This window comes from Rousettus aegyptiacus, unplaced genomic scaffold, assembly GCF_014176215.1.
Source record: "Rousettus aegyptiacus isolate mRouAeg1 unplaced genomic scaffold, mRouAeg1.p scaffold_m13_p_18, whole genome shotgun sequence".
Taxonomy (NCBI): Eukaryota; Metazoa; Chordata; class Mammalia; order Chiroptera; family Pteropodidae; genus Rousettus; species Rousettus aegyptiacus.
In genome coordinates this window covers 14,833,648-14,848,236 of record NW_023416293.1, presented here as the reverse complement: position 1 = coordinate 14,848,236, position 14,589 = coordinate 14,833,648, and the positions used below count along the sequence as shown (strand labels likewise).

The window sequence follows — 14,589 nt, the reverse complement described above, 5'->3', positions numbered from 1 at the left end:
CTGTCCCGAGAGATGTGGCTGGACAGGGCTCCCCTGCCGGCTGAGCTGGGGGCGGAGGGCAGTGACGCGCCCCGAGCCGCAGCGGCTGCGTCGTGCCGCCGGACAGACGGGTGCGCACTTCTGTCCCGAACGTGGCCAGTGTGGCTCAGCGCGCCTCCGGCCCCGGGACCACCTGGACCCTGCTCCCTGGACCTCCGCGCTAGTCAGGCTGAGGGACCGTCGGCGGCTGCCAGGGCTCCGAAGGCGGCAGATTGGCGCCACCTGGAGGCAACAGCTGCAGCTGCAGCTCAGCCACCTGGAGGCTGGAACCGCAGGGCCCCGGGGGGCCAGCGCTGGGGCCACGGCTGGAGTCAAGTCCCTGTTGTCTCCTTAGTCCAGACCTTTAGCTTCCTCTGGTCCCCCTGGCACTGAGCCAGATCCCTCACCCTCCCTCCCCCGACCCGCAGCTCGGCGGCTCCAGCACAGGGGAGCAACTCCCCTCAGCAGCTCGTGGGGGGCTTGGGTGCTCGGAGCTGAGTGTCCAGCCTGCCCGCTGCAGGTCATTATACACGGTGGCGGGGAGGACTCGACGTTCCGGCCCCAGGTGGATGGGGGGGCACAGCCTCACTTCTTTCTGGAAGGACCCCTCCCAGACCTCTGACTCCTTGCCGGGAGCTCACAGCTCTGCCCCACAACCATTCGTAGGCCTCAGTCCCTTTGAGGGCTCCCACTCGGATTCGGCCAGGCTCTCTATGTCGCCCTGGGCCCTCCACCAGGGACAGGCAGCGTCCAGCGTCCAGCTCCAGGGGCCACCCGGAGCTGCGCCGTCTGATCAGGGAGGCAGACAGGAGCCACCAGCTGCTTTCTGTCCTACCTGCCTCCGGTGGGGGGGGGCGGGGAGGAGGAGCAGCCTTTGGGGGGAGCCCATCACCTGCATGGGGCGAAGTGCCCTGGGGGTGTGGCCGATGCAGAAGGCCAGGATGGCCCAGGACAGGGAGCAGAGAGCAGCTTTGTCTCACCACATGGAGGGCTGGGGGGCGGGGGGGAGTCTGGGGACCCAAGGATTGGGGGTTGGGGCTGCCCCAGGGAAAGCCAGACAACCCCCCCCCCCACTGGCCCGACCAGGCCCTGTTCAGATGGCCACCACGCCCAGCTGGGCCCTATGTCCCACGGTCTTTGAGGTCGAGTCCTTTCTCCGCAGAGGATAACAGAGCACACTCAGCCTCCGGCTCGACCACACCCTTTATTCCCGGACGCGGCCCTCCGTCGTGCAGGGGACCGGCGCTGCCCGGGGACACAGGCCTCCTGACCACTCAGGGCAGCCCGTCGGCCAGCACGCTGTTCAGACACTGGTAGAGGTGGATGTACTGCTCCTGCGGGCAGATAGGCCCAGAGCGTCACCCACGTGGTCTGACGCCACAGGCTCCTTGCGCCTCCCCCGCCCTCCCCCCCCCCCAACTGCTGAGCACACTGTGGTCCACAGCGCCACCTGGTGGCCGCCTGCGGCCAGCGCAGAACCTTCTCCGCGTCTCCGCGTCCCCACCGCCCAGCCCCTGGTGGCCTCACCAGCGTCGGCGTCATAAGGCCACAGGCCTGTGACTGCTGCAGGGCCACGTTGAAGATGTCCACGGTGCGCTCAGCCCCTGCCTGCTGCAGCAGCTGATCTATGGCCAGGAAGGTGCCCAACTGGGCCGCACCCTTGCTGCAAATGACCCAGAGTTGCATGGGTGGGGGCGAGGGGATGTGGGAAAACCCACCCAGCCCGAGGCTGGGGGTGCTGCAGGGCACTTGGTGAGCCAGCTGGCCTGGGCCCAGGCTGAGAGAGCTAAGTCCCTGAAAGGTGTCACAGGCCTGGGAGGTGTCAGGGTAGAGTCGGGAGGGGACGGGGTGCCAGGGGCTGCCCTGACCCAGCCCCGTGCAGGCTTGGGGAGGTGACACCCTTCCAGAGAGGCCTCACCCGCCCCCAGGGCTCCCTCCGACCGCACCTGGAGTGGCTGAGCACTGTGCCTGGCTTCCCCGAGCCGCGGGAGCAGCTCCGGCCCATGGCAGCCAGGAACGGCAGCAGGGCGGAGGCGGGCAGCTCGGGCCCCAGCTCCCGGCTCGGGAACTGCAGTCGGTGCACCCGCCTCTCCTTCCCGCTGTCCCCCTGGGGACAGAGCAGAGCATCACAGCCAGAGCAGACGCGGACCCTTCCCCGCACGTCCCACGGCCTGTGGCCTCCACCCACCTGTGTGACCCTGAGCAGGGTACAGGGCCAGCCCGCCGTGCTGCTCTCGGCCTCCCAATGCACTGTCACCGTGCCCATGACAACGGGCTGCTGCTCCGTGGGCCAGAGGTCCTGTGGCCAGACCGGGTCAGGGCTGCTCAGGCAGCTCCCCCGGCTCTCTGCCCAGCCTGGCTGGCCGAAGCACAGACGCGCCCCCCCCCATCTGAGGCTTCCTCACCTCGTCCTGGGAGTCCGGGGGGCACAGGGAGACCAGCACCTGGGCCTGGTGCTCACACACCAGCTGCCAGAGCTCCTGGGGCCGGGCGGGGCCCATCAGCACCACGTGGTCATGGCCCGAAGGCCCACCCTGCAGAGCACAGCGCTTTGGCCCTGGACACTGAGCCACCCTGCTCACCCAGCCCCGGGGCCAGCAGCACAAACGGTGGGCAGCAAGCCACGGGGCCGTCTCACCGGGAAGAGCCAGGCTTCGGGCATCTCGTCAGGGGGGCTCCCCTCGTCCTCCAGAGAAAGCCACGCTGTAGAGCGGTCATCTGAGGGAGGACGATGGGAAGGTGAGGAGGCCAGAGGTCCGGGCTAGGCCACAGGGCCACCCACCCCCCGCAGCCCAGCACTCACAGGAGGCCGTGCTGTCCTGCTTGCAGCCAGGAGGGGGCGGCACCGAGCCAGCCGCGGGGATGGCCTGGAGCAGGAGCTGGGTGGGGGAGGGGCGGGCAGTGAGGGGGGTGGGACTGGCCGCCCTCCCGGCTGCCCAGCCGCGAGGCGCACCTGGTACTCCTCCAGGAAGCCGGCGTTGGCATTCGCTGCCCTCTCGGCACACGCCTGTGCAAAGTCGGCCACGGCGACGGGCTGGGGCCTGGGGCCCCGGCGGACCGGCGAGGGGGCGCTGAGGGTTCTCCAGCTGCCACTTCCGGTCCCCTCCACCCTGCCCGTGGACAGCGGTCAGCGCCGTCGTCGGTGGGGACGGAAAACCGTACCCCACCCTGACGAGGGCCCGGGGGCCGACTCACCGGGGGCTGGCCGGGGGCCCTTCCAGAATCCTGCTCAGGAGGCAGCTGTGCAGGAACACGTACTGGCTCTGGGGCGAGACAGCACGGCTCGGGGGGCGTGGCCCGGAAAGCCGGGGGACAGAGCGGGGGGGGGGGGGGGGGGGCGGGAAGGAGCCAGGCGGCCGCGTCCCTGTGTTTCCCACGGTGCCGAAGCTGGCAGGGCCGCCCCCTCGGCAGGGAGAGGAACGGGAGCCCAGAGGCGAAGCGACACCGCCCAGCCCTCCCCAGGGCCCTCTGTGTGCCCCACGAGCCTCCGCCGACCCGAGGCGCCAACCCCGCCCCGGCCACTGCCCCGGCCGCGGCTCACCGGGGTCTGGATCATGAGCGGCCGCTGCAGCCGCAGCGCGCACACGGCGTTGAACACGTCCACCGCCTGCTCCTCCTCCAGCTGCTGCAGCAGCCGGACCAGCGCCACGAAGGTGCCGGTGCGGCCCACGCCCGCACTGCAGGGACAGCCCGGGGGCTGAGCGGCGTGCCCGCGCCCCCGGGCAGGGCCCCCCACCCCGTCCTGGCCTCACCTGCAGTGCACCAGCATGGGCCCGGGGCCCTGGGTGGCCCTCGCCTGCTCCCGCACCAGGTCCGTGAAGGCCAGCAGGGAGCCGGGGCCCTCAGGGACGCTGTGGTCCGCCCAGGTGGTGAACTGCAGCTGCTTCACCCTCCGCAGCTGGGGCTGGGCCGTCTGAGGGGTGCAGGCAGAGGGCCCGCTGCTTCTCCTGCCCTCCTAACTCTGGGAGCCCTGGCGCAGCCCCCCGACCTTCTGCTCCCAATCCGGATCCTGAGGCTGAGCATGACGCCTCCCCCCTCAGAGTGGAGTGGCAGCTCTGCCTCCCCCTCCCTCTGGAAACTTCCTGGCTCTGCCTCCAGGCTCCTGGGTAGTCTTTGCCTATAGACGGGGCCCAGGCAGAGGGGTGACGCTGGTCCCCCGTTTTCTGTCCCAGGAGGCCTCAGGCTGGGAAGGCTGATGGGGCCCAAGGGGCTTGGGGCGACTCAGGGGGTCGAACTGAGTGCAAGGTCACCTCTCACACGGCTTGACCTTAGACCCTGCGTGACTTTGGATAAACCCTCCACCTTCTCTGTGCCTCCCAACCCCTTCCCTAACCACCCGCATCCCTGCACAGCGGCCGAGGCTTGCAGTCCTCCAGGGGACCCAGGAGGTGAGGCCGCCTCCCCGAGGACCTCGGCTCAGATGCCCCCCCACCCTGGGCCCCCGGCCAGCCCCCCCTGAGCGCACGTGCTGCAGCTGGAACTCCCGCTGCGTCCACTCGTCCTCGGGCTCCTCGGCCAGGAGGTGGACAGTGATGTGACCATAAGTGACGGGGGTGGCGTCGGCCGGCCAGTAATGCTCACACAGCACCTAGGGCCAGACGGTGGACATGGAGGGGGCCACCCTGCCCGCCCGGCCCTCCTGCCCGTCTCTGCCTCCTGCTGGAATTCCGCTCTGTACTGGCCCGGCTCCAAGGCCGCTGCGTCCAGAAGCCACTGTTTCCTGGCCAGACTCGAGCACCCTCCCCCCAGTCTTCTCATAAGACCCGAGGGCTGCTGGGCTCCATGTGGCCCGGGCTCACGGCCCGGCCGGGGGACGCTCGGCCACGCTCTCTGGCGTTGAGCAGGCACAGAGGAGGCTCCACCAGGCTTCTTGAAGGAAAAGGGGGCGCAATGCGCCTTCTCTGGTGCCGCCCTGGGCCACCCACCCACATCTGTCTCCTAACCCCTTCTCTGCCTACAGCCAGAGTAAGCAGTCACGACACCCTGCGACCTTGAGGACCTTGTTCTCCCCCAACCCGGCCCCCCACCCCCACCTCCGGGCCTGGCTGGCTTCACTCAGGCCTGATCCCCGGCCTCCCCCTCGAGGAGGACGTGCGCCACCTGGCGGCCGCCCCGGAAAGCGCCGGCATGCTCACCCGCCCGTTCTCCATGCCCACGGTCAGCATGACGATGACGCGCACCTGCTGCTCCCACACCAGCCGCCAGAAGTCCCCCAGGGTTTTCTTGAGGGGCCCCTGGGTGGCGATGAACTCCTGGGGGTGGGCGTAGCCCTGCGGGGCGGAGGGCAGGGACACCCTGGTCCCCCAGGCCCCACCAAGCACACGGCAGCAAACAGCCCACCTCTGATCCCCAGGAGCAAGGACACTTGGGAAGCGCGTGAGCGCAGGTGTGCCCCCCGAACTCGCACAGGGTGGGGGGCTCAGAGACACCGCCACCCAGCCCACCCGGAAGGGGCGAGGACGACCAGGAAAATAACAAGACACGACGTGCCTCCGAGCCCACCCTCTTCCCCAGCCCCTCCCCCAACCCGGCTCTGTGTGCCTCCCATGCTCGGCACTGGCCCACGGTCCTCACGGCCCCTGAGTAAAAGCCGAGCCCTCGGCCCGCAGCCAGCCCTGCACCCAGCCCCTTCTCGTGCTCACCACCCACAGCCCCGCTGCCCACACCGCCCTGCTGTCCATCAGTCAACTCTACTCATCCCACAAGAGATCGAATGTCCCCTCCTCTAGGAAGCCCCCTTGATTGCTCAGATAAGCTAAATTCCTCCTTCCATGTTCCCTCAGCATCACACTTGTTCCCGATTACAGCACTCGTCACACTGTGTGGCGGATGTGCACGAGCACACAGTAGGCCCTCAATAAACACCTGCTGGGTTGGCCTAGAGAAACAGAAGCCGGTCGTCCCGCCCACCAGCCCACGGCCCGAGCGGACACCCCGGGCAGCCCGCAGGTGGCCTTACGGGGACGAAGTTGGCGTTGACATAGTCAGAGTGGGGGTCTCCCTGCAGCTGCGCCAGCCGGACCCGGGAGTGGTCATCTGTGGGGGGGAGCACTCAGGGCCGGCACGCATGGCTGCCCCCAGCCGCCCGCCAGCCCTGCTGGCCGCCGCCCGCTCACAGGGCAGCACGTGCGGGTAGCGGTTCTTGGAGGCGTTGGCGGGGTGCTCGGCCTCCAGTCGGGGCTGCTCCTTGCCCACCTCCTTCAGCTCCTGTGAGACGGGGCAGGCCTGCTCGTCAACGCGGCCCCCGCCTCCCCGAGTGGGGAGGGCTCCCCAGACCTTCGGGGCAGGCCCAGCCCAGGGGCCCTGGGGCCCACCTGCTCTGAGCAGGGGGCGGCGGGCCTCACCTCGAACTCCTGAAAGAAGGCCTGCTGCGCGTGGGCACTCTTGGCCTCAAAGCTCTGCCGGAAGCTGTGGCTCGGGATCGGCCGGTGCGTCCGCCTGGGGTCAGAGTGGGGGCGCCGCCTGGGTTGCAGAGGCCTGCGAGGAGGGGATGGCGTGCGGACCCCCATTCTGGCAGCGCACGCTGCTCACCTGCGAGCTGCGGAAACGCAGGCCTCGGCCCAGCCCGAGGACAAGGGGACAGGGAGGAGGGCGGGGCGGACGGGACCACCGCGTGAGGGTGAGGGCGGGGGGTGGCATGGAGTCAGCCTGAGGGGAGCCGGTGGACGTCCTGACCTAGCATGGTGGCAGAGGGAGGGAGGAAGGAGGGAAGGAAGAGACCAGCCTGACGGGCCAGAGGTTGTCAGGGAGAAGGAGGGGCTGGAGGAGGCGAGCTGGGAGGGGCCGCGTGGGCTGAGGGGCGGGGAGTGGGGGCTGTCCCGGAGCTGTGTGACAGAGGCCTGGCGGCAGCGGAGGAAGCAGAAGAGCTGGCAGAGGCTGGCGGCCCTGTCTCGGAGGCAGCCCGTGACAACCGGCTGTCGGGGGGACCGTGCAAGGCGGGCCCGCGCTGCCCGCCACCCCGTCCAGGAGGCGGGTGCAGGGAAAGGTGCTCACCGCAGGCTGTGAACCGTCCTCTCTGGGGAGAATCGATTCTTCTCTGTCCTCCTGCGGCGGGGAGGGCCGTGGGAGGGGACCGAGCAGCCGCTGGGGAGGATGGCGCCCCGCCCCCGGGCTCAGGCCCCCCCCCCACTCACCTCTGGCCCCTCGCCCGCCTCCAGCGCAGCAGGCCCAGCACGGCACAGGCGGCGAGGACACAGCCCGCCACGGCGCCCACCGCCACCGGCAGAGGCACCGCCCCTGGCGACACGTAGGTCCTGGGCTCTGTGGAGGGCAAGGGAGGGGTGGGCCGTGGCGGTCACTCTCCTGCAGTGACGGGCCCACCACTCCTGGACTTGAGTCCCTCTTGGTGAAGGCGACAGCGACGACTCCCGACCAGAAGCCCTGGCTGCCAGACAGGCCGGCGGTGGCTGGCAGGGGGCCATCGCGCACGGGCAGTGAGGACGCCCAGCTCCCCTGCCCCTGAGCATGCCCCAAAGACACGCTTCCCTCCCTGAGACCCTCGGGGAAGAAAAAGCGGTGGACGCCTGGACTCGGACCATACTGGTCAACCGGCCGCACGTGGCCACCGGCCGGGGCGAAGGTGGCCACTCGCATAGACACGGATTTTAAAGACTTAACAAAAAGAAATGTCAAAGACCTCATTCGTAATTTCTGAAAACTGATCACGAGTTGATACGATATTTTCGAATTCTTGGTTTAAACGGAATGTTCCTGAGATTAATTTTACTGGTTCGTTTCCATATGATTAATGTAGCTCCCAGGACATTCGAATCCTGCGTGTGGCTCGCGCGTGCGGCTCGCCTCCTGCTTCCGCTGGCCGATGCTGTGCTAGGGCCTCAGGGGCGGTGTGGGCGGGGCCGTGACCGCAGGCACACGTGCCCCTGGTGCCCCTGGTGCCCCTGGTGCCTCCGCCCCCACCCTGCTGCTCGGGCCTCCCAGGCCGCGTCTGCGCCCGCGGCTCCTGGTCGCTGGTCTCCCGCTCTGCCAGGCGGGCACATTCTCCCTGCAGCCTGTGCCCAGTCCTCGTGCTGCTGGGTGGGGGTGACCTCCAGAAGGGGGCCCTCGCCAGGAGCCCAGCCTACCTGAGAAGGCTGAGAAGGAGAGGGTGGTCTCGGGTGCGCCGAGTCTGGTAAAGGCCACAACGCTGAACCTGGGCAGAGAAGCCGGGCCTTCTGCGGGGAGGGCGGGCGAGGAGGGCAGAGCGCCGCGAGTGACAGACAGGCACACAGCGACGGCCCCTCGCCTCTTTAGAGGCGCCGAGCCCCCCGGAAGTCGAGAGCCGGCCACGCTCAGCCGCTCTCCCACGGTCTCTGCCCTGTGCCGAGAGCAGGGAGCCCTGGAAATAGGCGCCCCAATGTCCTGGGCAGTGCCCTGCAAGCGGAAACAGAACCCTTCCCCGCTCCCCTTCTGGAGGGGAGAACCATGTTAACAGACGGGTGTTCCCCTTTTTGCCTTGCCCACCAGGGAGCCCAGTCGGAATAACGCGATGGACACTCATGGGCCCGCACACGCCCTCTCTTTGGAGTCAGCCCAGGTCATGGGTTGAACACGTGGCAAGGGCCACAGACAAAGCTCAGAGAGGCTCCCCGCCCCCCGCGGCCCAGCCGCTCACCGATACTGGGAGCCCGGCTTCAGCCGCCCGTTACATATCTCCCGGGCCTGGCCACAGTCCTCCGTGCCCACGGGCACCGCCCAGGCCTCCGGCGTGGCCCAGGGCCCCGGGTGGAAGGGGCTGGGAAGCAGGGTGGCCAGGTAGGAGTCGTGTCCCCCGTAGTGGTGGTCGTGCCACGTGCGGTTGACGGCGTCGCGGGGCGGCCGAGCCACTGGGGGCGGAGCGGGGAGGGCGCGGCTGGGGGGGCGCTCCCGCCACGCGCACCCGCCAGCCTCCGGGCTCGCCCGGCCCGCGCCCCCCGGGCCGCACTCACGGGACATGTCGGTGCTGGCGATGACGCCGTACCACCCGATCTGCCCGTCGTCCTCGCCAAACAAGCCCCGCGTGAGCACCACACCCATCCGCGGCCCCGGCTCCAGCCGGGGGGCTGCGGCCAACTCGGAGGGGTGCCAGGCTGGGACGGAGAGGAGAGAGCGAGGTCCTCACCCAGCCCCCCCGCCGGTCTTTGAGGGCAGGGTCTCACCGTGCCCGGCGACCAGTGGCTGCAGATACAACTCTACAAGTGGACAATCCTGGGCCCGAAGCCAGGACACGAGGCTCCAAACTAGTGTGGCAGCCGGGTCGGGGCCGAGGAAGGGCCGGCTTGGGGCTCGGGGGAGGGGGAGCCCCGTGGGCAGTGGAGGGGGGACGGAGGGGCCTGGGCCCGGCAGCCGTGGGGGCCTACCGTCCGCAGAGGTGGCGCACACCAGCGTGACCGTCCGGCTCCACAGGCCGTTGCTGCCCAGCACGCGGAGGCTGAGGCGGTAGGGCGTGGCGGGCAGCAGGCCGGGCAGCAGGAGGGCCCCCCCGGCCGTGCTGGCCTGGAAGACCCGCTGGCCGCTCCCTCCCGGCGCCAGCTGCTCCGCCGCCACCACGCAGGTGCCCACGTCCCCCGGGGGCACCGTCCACGTCAGGCCCAGGCGGGTGGCCTCGGGCTGGCACTGCACGTCCTGCACGAGGCCGGGCTCTGCGGGGGGGAGTCCTGGGCTGTGGGTGTCCGTGCGCCCCAGGACCATGGCACCGGGGTCAAGGGCTCGGAGCGGGCAGGTGCAGAGGGGCTGGGCCCTGGGGAACGCCGAAGAGGGCTCCAGCCCCCAGGGCCGCAGCCACCCCCTGGAGGGCCGTGGGGAGCAGGGCGGGGTGGGGCAGGGCGCCCCCTCGGAGGGCGGGGGCTCGGAGCAGGATGGCAGGGGCTGCCTCTCAGAGCATCTTCCTCCCCCCGAGAGCCACGCACCGACGGGCAGCACCACGGGGTGAGTGGACGCCCGCAGCGGCCCCGCCCGGCACAAGACGGTCAGGGAGAGGTTGCGTCCCGGCGGGAGGCCCCTCAGGACCAGCTGGGCTTGGCCCAGCACCAGGGGCTGCTCCCAGGAGAGATGTCCAGCCCCCGAGAGCTGGGCACAGCACGCTGCCCACCCCAGGGGGCTGTCGGCCCACACCAGGCTGATCACGGCGCTGCCCGCCTGCATGGACGCCAGCAGCTCACTGGGCACGAGCGGGTCTGTGGGGGGAAGGGAGCAGGTGGGCCCCGAGTGCGGCCACAGGCTCCGACCGCATGCAGGGCCCGGGGCGGGACGCGGGAGCACAGGGGCCGCGGCGCCCGTCAGGGCAGAGCCCCGCTCTCTAGAGGCGGCCCTGGCCCCTCCCTGGCCCTTCACTGCCCCCACTCACAGGTCCAGCCAGAGGCGGGGGCAGCCGCCGCGTGCAGGGGCCCAGCCTGCGACGCAACCACCACCTCGTACTCCGTGCCCGGGGTCAGAGCCGAGAAGCTCGCGCTGTCCACCTCCGCGCCCACGGCGCTGGCCCCTGCCGGCGCTCCGGCCCGGTACAGGGCCACCTGGTAGCCATCCCGGCCCCCAGGAGCGTGGACCCAGGAGGCGCGGAGCCAGGTGGGGCCTTCGCTGGTCACGTTTACCAGAGGAGGGGCGATGGGGGCTGCAGGGAGAAGGGGGGTCCTGGGGCTGAGCCATGTGGCCCCCCAAATTCACGTTCCAACCCCAGCACCGTAGAGCGTCGCTGTCTTTGGAGAGGACACTAAGGCGAAACGAGGCCATCAGCGGGGCCAGTGTCCTTGAGGACATTGAACACCGCCGTGTACACAGCGAAGACCAGGCCACGAGGGCCGGGCCAGGGGGGCGCGGTGCGGGGCGCGGCCCTCCCCGCTGCCCGCCCAACGATGTCGAAGAGGTGGACGCGCGGCCCCGCGGCCGGCGTGGGGGCCGGCGAATGGCACTCACGGGTCCAGGCGGAGGCGTTGGCGCTGCGGCTCTGGTCCGGGCCCCGCAGGGTGACCAGCAGCAGCCGGAACTCGGCGCCCGGGGGCAGCGAGGCCCAGGAGAAGTTCCGAGCCTCGGAGGCCAGGGTGCCCATGCTGTCCAGGGTCAGCGGCCTCAGGCGGTACAGCTGCAGCCGGAAGCCATCCCGGCCCCCCGGTGGGGGCGTCCAGGAAGCCCTCAGGGCTGGAGACTGGCCGACAGGGCTCAGGCTCAAGTCCAAGGGAGGAGCAGGGACTGCAGATCAGGAAGAAACTGATAGGAAAGACCTGCCCAGTGCCCACGCTCCCGCCTCCCCACTGCAGCCTCCCAGGGCACTGACCGGGCCTCACGGGGCAGGGCGACGGGGTCCGGCCTGCCGCTAAGCCTCCCCCACAGCCCCTCGGCTCCTTGAGCTCGTGACGCCCGTCTTAGCGCCCGGGCACCGGGGCCTGCGCCCTGCCCTTAGGGCCTCCGCCCCCAACTCGGACCGCGCGGTGCTCCGCCTCCTCCTCCAGGAGGCCTTCCCTGGCGCCCTGAGCAGGTGGCCCTTCTGCACAACCCAAAAGGTTAGGCCGAACCCCATAAAAGTCCTGAGGTTTAGTGAGTTCGCCCCACGAGGACAGCGCCGGCTCAGAAGCATGCCGAGCACTCACGCGTCCACTCTGCGGCCTTGGGCCCGGCCGCCCGTTGTGGGCCAGCCGCAGCGCTGAGCGTCAGCTCATAGGGCGTGCCCGGGGACAGGTGATGGAAGGTGTGGCTGGAGACCCCCCGTCGGACAGCTGCAGTGCGGTTGGCACCACCCAGGAGGTCCCTGAGCACAAGACGGAGCCAGGCGGCCCCCTCGGAGCCGTTCCAGGAGGCTTGCAGGGCGCTGGGGCCCAGGGCACGCAGCACCAGCTGACCCGGAGGCCTGGGCTCTGCGGGGCGGAAAGCGCGAGGCCAGGCTGGAGAAGGGTCCCGGAGCGGGACCCTGGCCCTAGCCGGCAGCAGGGACAGAAGCCCAGCCACATTGGGACACGGTGTCCTGGAGGTTCGTACCACGCCCCGCACCCCCACACTGGCTGCCCTCTGGGGCCTCGTGAAGTGCCTGCCTCACCTGTCCACTGGTGGACGCTGGTCTTCGCCTGGAGGTGGCCAGCCCAGGTGGCAACTTCCAAAACATACTTGCTGCCCGCTAGGAGGCCGCTGAAGTTGTGGGACCGGGCGTCCGGGGGCACGGAGGTGTTGCATGCCAGCGTCTGCGACTCCGAGTGGTACAGGAGGAGGCGGTGGCCGCCCTGCTGCCCGGGGCCGGCACCCCACGAGGCCTGCAGGCCGGAGGGGTGGCCGGCGCTCCGGAGCCGCAGGTCACGGACAGGCGCCGGGGCTGCACCGGAGAGAGATGCCAGGCTCAGGGCCGAGAGGCCAGCGTTCCCGACGGCCCTCAGCGGTCAGCACGCAGGCCCGGCGCCTGGAGAGGCCGCGTCCTTGGCCGCCCGCCCTGCCAGCCCCCGGGCCCGCCGGCCTCGCACCGGCGTGGGCAGTGAGGACGACTGTGGCGTTCTGCCCACAGGGCCGCAGGGCTGTCACTTCCAGGCGGTGGGCACTCCCGGGCTCCAGGCCTTGGAACTCGACGCTGGACGCATTGGTGAGGGCCTGCAGCTGCGGCCCTTCAGGGGAGCCCAGGGGGCCGAGCGGAGTGAGGCGGACGAGGCCGGACCAGCCCGGCCCCGGGGCTGTCCAGTCCAGCGACAGGCTCCCGGGCTCCCCCTGGCCGCTGACATTCACGGTCAGAGGTGGGCCTGGGGGATGGGGAAGCATGTCAGAGTCCCAGCACCCCTTCTGCCCGAGGCCAGGGCCAAGGGCCGTCTGGTCAGGGGAAGCAGCCTGCGCCCTCTCCTGCCCTCCGAGGACACCCACCTCCACTGGCTCCGTCTGGGTGCCCTGCTCCGCAGTCCTCCTGTGGAGAGAGGGGAGGGGAGGAGGATGGACAGAGGCCTCTGAGGGGCACCCACGGGAGAGAGGCCGACCTCTGACAGACAAGGGGGCATCAGGCACACCCCAGGCAGCCAGGCCCGCTGGGGAGGTGGGGAGCAGGGGCTGGTTCGCCCCACGCAGACCAGCCGGACGCAGGGGCGGGGACCCTGGAGAGTGGGCACCACGCCCCGCGCGGGCCCCGCGCCCACCTCACCTGGGCCAGGAAGCCCCGGAGCCAGAGCAGGGCAGCGCACAGGACTGGGGGCCTCATCCCCGCGGCACCTGCAAAGGACTGCCAGGAGGCAGCGGGGGTGAGCCGGACCCCGGAGGCAGGCGGGCAAGGGCGGGGCACCTGCCACCAAGAGCGAGGGGCGGCCTCGGAGCCCCAGACCCTGCCGCCCACCCCAGCAGCCTCGGTCTGTGAGGGGAGAGCCGAGGGGACTGGCCAGGGCCCAGACGGGAGGGCTCCCCTGCCCTGCCTCCCCACCCCACCTCCTGCACTCAGCTTGGGGGAGGCGGGGGGCGGTGCATCCAGAGCTTCCGGGAGGAGCTGGCAGCTGGCCGAGAGATGGCCTTGCAGGCCCCCGCCGGCTCCCCACCCCCAGCCCGGAAGGGTCTGTCCCCCGGGGGGCACACAGAGCTGTCAGGGCGCACCCCCTCTGTGTGCCGCCTGGTCGGCCAGCTGAGCGTGTGCCCAGGTGGCCCTGTACACAGAAGCATGTAGCTGTGGACAGGCCTCGGGACCCTGGTGGCCCTCACCGCCTAGCTGAGGACCCCGCTGTCCCCAGCGTGAGCAGAGCAGCTGGGCCTGAAGGCGGGGTGTCCCACCATCGAGCCGACGTGCAAGTCCGGCCCCCAACCCCCCGAAGCCTGAGACGGGGCTGAGGGGCTCTCGAGCCCGGGGCGGCTGTGGCCCCCCTATCGGCCACACCCACCCCTCTCCTGCTCCCCAACACCGCCTGACTGCAGACAGCGAGGCCAGGGCAGGCCCCCACCCCCGAGCATGGAAGTCACTGACCTTGAGGCTTCGTTCACCCCAGCCGAGACCCAGCTGCTCGCCCCGAATGCTCCTCCATGTGACACGGGGGTGGTTGAAACCGGGCGGGGGCGGGGGACGGGGCGGAACGGCTCTGGGCCGGGAGAGCTCTGACCCAAGCCGGCTCCGGGGGTGGGGGGGGGCCGCGGTCAGCGGCAGGTACGATGCGGGCCACCAGACAGCGTCTGTGGGAGTCGGGCCGCAGGGGCCAGCTCGGCCTCGCTCCCCACTCAGCCGGAGCCGCCCCCGCACCCCCACCCCTGCCGGCTGCCCTCTCCCGCCCTCCCAGCCCAAACCTCAGAGCCGCCCACCAGCCCTGGACCGGGGCCTGGAAACGGAGCCCTGCAGACTCATCAGATTTTCCAGGCCACGTGCGTGCGTGTGCACGCATGTGTGTTTGTACACGCACACGTGTGCCCTTTAGAAAGAGGTGGCGAGGCGCCCTGCCCCTGTCCGCCCCCAGCCCCCACCCAGGGGTGCCTCGAGCAGAGTCTCCGCAGCGTGGGGGCAGCTGGGGACGCGAGGGGCTCGGGGTGGGGGTGGAGAGGGTCTCACAGGTGGGACCCACCCTCCCCGGCCCAAGCCCCTCCGTTCAGCAACAACGTCCCTCCCCAGCACCTTCCCACAGACAAACCCTCTCCCAAGGGGACTTCCGGGGTCCTCCCAAGCACCTT

At 70.5% G+C, this 14,589-nt stretch overlaps 1 protein-coding gene across 4 annotated transcripts; it reads right to left on the bottom strand.

Moving 5' to 3' along the window:
- Positions 1-1,203: 1,203 nt before the first annotated feature.
- On the bottom strand, positions 1,204-14,566 carry LOC107503001 (receptor-type tyrosine-protein phosphatase V). Of its 4 annotated transcripts, none has more exons than XM_036235523.1 (30): positions 14,550-14,566; positions 13,094-13,161; positions 12,823-12,862; positions 12,435-12,704; positions 12,020-12,289; positions 11,577-11,840; positions 10,906-11,178; positions 10,340-10,603; positions 9,354-10,169; positions 8,943-9,083; positions 8,630-8,840; positions 8,100-8,167; positions 7,152-7,278; positions 7,012-7,062; positions 6,363-6,495; positions 6,135-6,225; positions 5,978-6,054; positions 5,154-5,288; positions 4,484-4,606; positions 3,771-3,931; positions 3,560-3,695; positions 3,214-3,281; positions 2,972-3,128; positions 2,822-2,897; positions 2,657-2,736; positions 2,424-2,552; positions 2,207-2,317; positions 1,965-2,125; positions 1,546-1,681; positions 1,204-1,352 (listed from the first exon to the last, which is right to left on the bottom strand). In XM_036235523.1, the coding sequence occupies exons 2-30, from the start codon at positions 13,148-13,150 to the stop codon at positions 1,293-1,295; spliced, it is 4,686 nt and encodes a 1,561-aa protein (XP_036091416.1). In that variant the 5' UTR covers positions 13,151-13,161; positions 14,550-14,566; the 3' UTR covers positions 1,204-1,292. The 4 variants fall into 4 exon arrangements, with proteins under 4 accessions (XP_036091416.1, XP_015986273.2, XP_015986276.2 ...); XM_016130787.2 differs by lacking the exon at positions 14,550-14,566 and adding an exon at positions 13,898-14,204 and having other exon boundaries at positions 13,094-13,171; XM_016130790.2 differs by lacking the exon at positions 14,550-14,566 and adding an exon at positions 13,898-13,997.
- Positions 14,567-14,589: the final 23 nt, after the last annotated feature.